This window comes from Haplochromis burtoni, unplaced genomic scaffold, assembly GCF_018398535.1.
Source record: "Haplochromis burtoni strain Fernald_Lab_line unplaced genomic scaffold, NCSU_Asbu1 Contig_517, whole genome shotgun sequence".
Lineage (NCBI taxonomy): Eukaryota > Metazoa > Chordata > Actinopteri > Cichliformes > Cichlidae > Haplochromis > Haplochromis burtoni.
In genome coordinates this window covers 320,111-326,951 of record NW_024582878.1, presented here as the reverse complement: position 1 = coordinate 326,951, position 6,841 = coordinate 320,111, and the positions used below count along the sequence as shown (strand labels likewise).

At 38.8% G+C, this 6,841-nt stretch overlaps 1 protein-coding gene across 7 annotated transcripts in view; it reads left to right on the top strand.

The window, feature by feature from the left end:
- The window catches only part of ckap5 (cytoskeleton associated protein 5), a 42,555-nt gene that overhangs the window by 7,099 nt on the left and 28,615 nt on the right, over positions 1 to 6,841 (top strand). For all 7 annotated transcript variants that reach the window (XM_014329502.2, XM_014329500.2, XM_014329499.2 and 4 more), the window contains exons 3-8: positions 2,116 to 2,309; positions 5,184 to 5,390; positions 5,636 to 5,807; positions 5,928 to 6,060; positions 6,169 to 6,269; positions 6,583 to 6,696. In XM_014329502.2, the coding sequence (XP_014184988.1) occupies positions 2,116 to 2,309; positions 5,184 to 5,390; positions 5,636 to 5,807; positions 5,928 to 6,060; positions 6,169 to 6,269; positions 6,583 to 6,696 (921 nt within the window). The remainder of the gene's footprint in view (positions 1 to 2,115; positions 2,310 to 5,183; positions 5,391 to 5,635; positions 5,808 to 5,927; positions 6,061 to 6,168; positions 6,270 to 6,582; positions 6,697 to 6,841) is intronic.

Sequence of the window (6,841 nt, the reverse complement as noted above, 5' to 3'; positions counted from 1 at the left end):
TTTTTTTTTTTTTCCTTTTTTTAAGTGGGTATTTTGTGTATTAATAGCTACTATAGCCTGTTTTACAATAGTACCTACTTGAATGGACTCCGTATGGTTCAACAGTTTTCTCATTAGGTTATTGTACCTGGTACAAGGTACTTATTTTAGTACTTGCTTGCCCGGGGTTCCAAGTGATCCAAGCGGGTACTAAAATCTGACGTCGTCAGACTGGATGCCACCAATTGACTGGTCAGTAGCGTCACACGATGAGTCATGAGAACATCTTGTTCATGAAAATCAAAACGCTCACTTTGGTAACCCAGCAACGGGGAAATGACTACAAAAAAACCCCCCAAACAATAATATGGTCCTTGAGTCTGACGAAAAGTCACAGACCAAGCAGCAGCTATATTCTTGCCTCGAAGTCCACCTTTGTTGTAGCATTCGTGTTGCATATTAATTATGTCGCAGGACGTTCAGACACGTTGCTATGTCGACAGTCACGTACTCAAGGCAGTATTATTTTGTACTGGAAAACCTGTCGAGTTGTGGCGATGTGTGGTGGTTCGATCCGAGTAGCTACTAATGTTAAAGGGGCTTTTATTTCTTTGGAAAGAACCAAAGAATTTCGTTTTCTAGTTTGTGTTCTTTAACACATTTCTGAAATGTACATTATTTTTCAGTTTTGGGTAACCTTACCTTTTTTAAAACCTCTGGCAGTTCACCACTTTGTACTATTTCAAGTTATTCATTGGACTTGAACGACTTGAAATGCAATAAATAAGTATTGACTGATGTGGGGAAAAATGATCATATAATTAAAATGGTTCACCTTGTTAGATCTGAAATCTGGACTATGCTGAGATTAAGCCTCCGTTTTATTCTGGTTGTAGTCACTGGAAGATGATACAGCTACTCAGGCAAACGAACCACTGGACATGGTTAGCATAATCAGCTGGAATATGTGTTATATAGAAGTCCCCCCCCTCCTGAGCATGAGAGCCACAATTTTTCTTTTTTTATTTTGTTTGGGTTTTTTTTTTTTCCATACCAAACAAAAGGCTTTTAAATGAACCACACCCTGAACTCAATGTGATTAGTGCTTTTGTGTTTAACATGGGCAGGAATGCCATTGTGGTGTTGTAGACTGTACAGAGAAAGCAATCCAACTTTCTAAAGCTAAAACGAAACTGCACCCTTCTCCTTTGTTATTCTCTTTTAGCTCACAAATACGGTAAGTTTGACTGAAAAGCCAGCAATCACTGTGCCTACAGTAGATTTAATAGGCATATGGAGCATACAAGGATATACACTTTCTAACTGATGTCTGAGATTTTTCTTAAGGCAGTTCACCTGCGCAGAAACTTGAAACACTGTATGTCCATTTAGTTTGTTGTTTGTGAAAGCATGACTGAATAGGAATATTTGAATGGTTTTTAATCATGATTTTATACCATATCACTACATCAACACAAGCTGTACTTTCTTGCCCCCCCCCCCCCGCCTTTACAAGAGTGAATTGACAAAAACCAAGCAGTAGTAGCAAATATGGATGGAGCCACTTTGCATCACACACTGCTTAGTGAAGCCCTCTTATGAAGCCTCAAGCTAAGCATTGGCATCACCATTCCTTCATCTCCCAGCATAATGGAATTCATGCTGAGTTACATGAAGTCTTGTGATGCACGAGACTGAAGAAGTCAGTCGAATGAGTGACAAATGTTTCTCCCACTGAAAACGCTGCATACGAATCAACTTTTTGGGATTCTGGAGAATCCTGTCTGCCTCTTAGAATTACTATCATTTAGAATGTTTTATCATTTAAATTGATAAGACATGTCAGACTTCAAGGATTCATGTTGTATTTTTAGTTTTAGGCTGACTGGTGATGCATGATTTATCTAATTTGGCTTTTTTTTTTTTTTTTTTAAACCAAAAGCAACATGTGAGATCAGTGTGTGATGTTTTAAGACTATTTGATCTTGGGATTGCAAAACAAATGTTTTGTCAATATAAGTTGTCTTGAGTATCTTTTACCCTTTTGCATCATTTAGCATTATTGTCCAAACAATGTATGAAAGTTGGAAGTAAAATATGGTGACAACACTAATTCTCAGTGTGTGTTTGATTCAGATTTGGAAAGCCCGCCTGAATGGTTATGAAGAAGCACTGAAATTGTTCCAGAAGATAGAAGATGAAAAGAGTCCAGAATGGGGGAAGTACCTGGGACTGATTAAGAAGTTTGTCACAGACTCGAATGCAGTGGCTCAGCTCAAAGGTCTGGAGGCAGCCCTTGCCTTCATTGAGAATGCCCACTTTGCTGGAAAGTAAGTAACAGTAACAACAAGAGTTTCTCCTGCAATTTCTTTTAAAAGTCTGGAAAAACCCACTACTGTGCCTCTAAACAAAGAACAGGCTTTCTTGGTTTTACATAGTCTGTTGTGTGTTGAGTTGCACTGCAACAACAGTGGTTTGCCTTGTGATTCAATTAATGTATAAAGGTAAACTGGACTCAAAGATGGTGCCAGTTAAATTGGTGGTGCTTAATGGTTATTAGTTTTTCCCTTGCTAACACCAGCTTTGGACCTAGTCTGTAGAGTTTCTGTTAATCTGATGAAAATATAATTGTTCATCAGAATGCAGACTTAATTTGTTGCCAGTAGCCTGCATTTATCTTGAACTGCAGAAACAGTACAAGGTTTTTACTTTTGTTTTGCCAGAAAAATGGTGTTTGTGACCACAGAACAGAGTACATTAATGCTGAAATTCAATACAGAAATCTGCTGGGTATTAGTTTTTGCTGTAAGCAATTAAACACATTATTTGAGGGTCAGATTTTTACAGCATTGATTTAAGGCATTAATATGATTTGAGGGCAACAGTCAGTCTGTATTGTGGTGCGCTAATGACAATTAATAGTTGTTTTTAAGAAACTGTATTGCTGGTGTTGATTAGTAAAGTGTCATTGTTTGTTTGGCTAATCCCTCACATCGCTAACTGCAGTCCTATCTGTAGTGAGTGATATAGCCCTAGAAATTGTACCACATGATTTTGTGAAAATTTCTGATGATGAAAAGGTGTAAGTCCATTTGTAGTCAGATGTTTATATACAGTGGGGCAAAAAAGTATTTAGTCAGCCACCGATTGTGCAAGTTCCCCCACCTAAAATGATGACAGAGGTCAGTAATTTGCACCAGAGGTACACTTCAACTGTGAGAGACAGAATGTGAAAAAAAAATCCATGAATCCACATGGTAGGATTTGTAAAGAATTTATTCGTAAATCAGGGTGGAAAATAAGTATTTGGTCAATAACAAAAATACAACTCAATACTTTGTAACATAACCTTTGTTGGCAATAACAGAGGTCAAACGTTTACTATAGGTCTTTACCAGGTTTGCACACACAGTAGCTGGTATTTTGGCCCATTCCTCCATGCAGATCTTCTCGAGAGCAGTGATGTTTTGGGGCTGTCGCCGAGCAACACGGACTTTCAACTCCCGCCACAGATTTTCTATGGGGTTGAGGTCTGGAGACTGGCTAGGCCACTCCAGGACTTTCAAATGCTTCTTACGGAGCCACTCCTTTGTTGCTCGGGCGGTGTGTTTTGGATCATTGTCATGTTGGAAACCCAGCTGTGGTTGGGATCTTTCAAGTTCTCATGATCATTTTGACCCCACGGGATGAGATCTTGCGTGGAGCCCCAGATCGAGGGAGATTATCAGTGGTCTTGTATGTCTTCCATTTTCTGATGATTGCTCCCACAGTTGATTTTTTCACACCAAGCTGCTTGCCTATTGTAGATTCACTCTTCCCAGTCTGGTGCAGGTCTACAATACTTTTCCTGGTGTCCTTCGAAAGCTCTTTGGTCTTGGCCATGGCGGAGTTTGGAGTCTGACTGTTTGAGGCTGTGGACAGGTGTCTTTTATACAGATGATGAGTTCAAACAGGTGCCATTCATACAGGTAACGAGTGGGGGACAGAAAAGCTTCTTACAGAAGACGTTACAGGTCTGTGAGAGCCAGAGATTTTCCTTGTTTGAGGTGACCAAATACTTATTTTCCACCCTAATTTACGAATAAATTCTTTACAAATCCTACCATGTGGATTCATGGATTTTTTTTTCACATTCTGTCTCTCACAGTTGAAGTGTACCTCTGGTGCAAATTACTGACCTCTGTCATCATTTTAAGTGGGGGAACTTGCACAATCGGTGGCTGACTAAATACTTTTTTGCCCCACTGTACATTCATCATAGGCATGAATGTCAGGATAAAATGAGGCTTTTAACAATTTCATTGAACATGTACAGCATGCATGTTTAATTATTTTTATTTTATTTAACCAGGAAGATCCTATTGAGATTAAAAAAACCTTTTTTAAGGGAGACCTGGCCAGGAGAGGCAGCAGCAAGTGTGATACAGTTACAAAAATTACAAAGTTAGACACAAGAAACACACACACACACACACACACACACACACCACACACACACATCACACACAACACTTGCTGAAGGATGAAATTAAAAAACATTGCAATTTATAAAATAGAAAACAATGAGCAATTATTTAGATTTTTTTCTCTTTGAATAGTTATTATTGCTCATTAATATGACACATTTTTAATTTTATTGGATTACTCAATTAATTGATTGGATAATCAATAGATTAATTGATTAAAATAAATAGCTGCAGTACTACTCATTTCCTTATGGTGTGTTCGGGGGACATATTTTTATGTTCCTGCTATGTCGTTATAATTTTGAGCACCTGGTGAAAAAATGTGTTTTTAAAAACGAACGTAACACAAAAACGTAACCTACGTGGAAGCTGAGGGGTAGCACTGGCGGCTGCGAAGATCCTTTTTTGGTATTCAAAAGTTTGAGTCAAGTTATTAAAGAATAATGAAGGTAGCAGTAAAGCAGTGAAACTCTTTATTAAGCAGTAGTAGCACTGATGAAAGCGTGCCATTTTGTGTTTGGGCCACACACTACTCCTTATGGAGAGGTAATTATGGCCACAAGTCACTTGTGAATTTATTTATTTTTCCCCTTTTAAGCTGGTTGTGTTAAGTGTGGACACAGTTTAACTTCTGTATTTTTAATTCTGCTAGCATGCTATCATGAACTTGTATATCTATCTATGTATATGCCTATATCATTTTTTGTTTGTTTGTTTTTTGTCTTTGTCACTCTATAGGACGACAGGTGAGGTAGTGTCTGGTGTGGTGACCAAAGTGTTCAACCAGCCAAAAGCACGGGCCAAAGAGCTGGGTATGGACATCTGTTTTATGTACATTGAGATAGAGAAGGCTGAAGTGGTTCAGGACGAGCTGCTCAAAGGACTCGACAACAAGAACCCCAAGATAGTGGTGGCATGCATCGAGACTTTAAGAAAGGCTCTCAGGTTAGTGTAACTATACTGAGAATCCTTTAATGTATAGACACAGCAAATGTAGTATGTCATGTTAATGTTGCCTGTCAGGATAAAGCTCTAGCTGCCACACAAGACCAAATAAACAAAAAGCATTGACTAGATTGATCAAATTGCTCATTTCTGACCACTGGAATCAAATTGCTGTAAGTCAGTCTATGTAAGTGTCAGTTCTGTAAATGACAATAATCAAATGTCATGTAATTGTCTTTTCACAGTGAATTTGGGTCTAAAATAGTAACATTGAAGCCAGTAGTGAAGGTTTTACCCAAACAGTTTGAGTCTAGAGAGAAAGCTGTGAGAGATGAAGCCAAGCTGCTTGCAGTAGAAATCTACAAGTGGATCAGAGATGCTTTGAGACCTTCACTTCAGAACATTAATTCTGTACAGGTGGGGCCCATTATTACACACATTTTGCACACGTTTCATTCATTTTTGTTCATTTCAAGTCATGATAAACTGAATAAACCTGTCTTTTTTTTTTTCTTTTTCTTTTTTTTTTCTCTGCAGCTCAAAGAACTAGAGGAGGAATGGGTGAAGCTACCTTCATCTCCTCCCAAACAGACACGCTTCCTGCGCTCCCAGCAGGACCTGAAAGCAAAGTTTCAGGAGCAACAGGCTCAAGGAGGAGAACAGTCAGACGGTAGGTTTATAGAGTAGAGAATTGCTTCTTTGACGTGTTGTTAGACAAAGAGGAGATGAGTCAGTCATAGTGTGGTATTGACTTTTTCTTCCCCCCCCAATCAATCAGGAGATGATGGGGAGGAATTGGTGGTGGCAGTGGATCCTTATGAGCTGCTGGAGCCTGTGGAAATTCTATCAAAGATGCCCAAAGACTTATATGAGAAAATTGTAAGTTTACGCAGCTTTCAGTTCAAAAACCTTCCCAAACATCAAAATAAGGTAATGGACATGGTCAGCAATAATACTCAGGTAGGCTGTAGCATTTAAATGATCTTCTTTTGGTCCTACAGAGCCCAAAGACAGTATCCCCCACATCAATACAGCTATAACACCAGCAACCTGAATTGTACAATGAATGGATCAGTCATTCATGTTGATAATGGCAAAATTTGACCCTACCATAAATATTCAGTTCAGGTGATGGTACAATCGTGGAGTTTAAATGCTGTTTAATAACGTGTGTTTGTTCTGTCTATTGTAGGAAGCTAAGAAGTGGCAGGAACGAAAAGAGGCACTGGAGGCTGTCGAGGCTTTGACCAAGAACCCCAAACTAGAGAACGGAGACTATGGAGACCTTGTCAGAGCCCTAAAGAAGGTAAAGGTTCAAAGTACTCTTGAGTGGCTTCAAAAAGCATTTTTTTTTTTTTTTTTTTTTTTTTTTTACTGGTTTTGTTTTCGCGATTATCTCTTGACATAATTAGTGTCATCTAGGTCGTAGGGAAAGATGCTAACGTGATGCT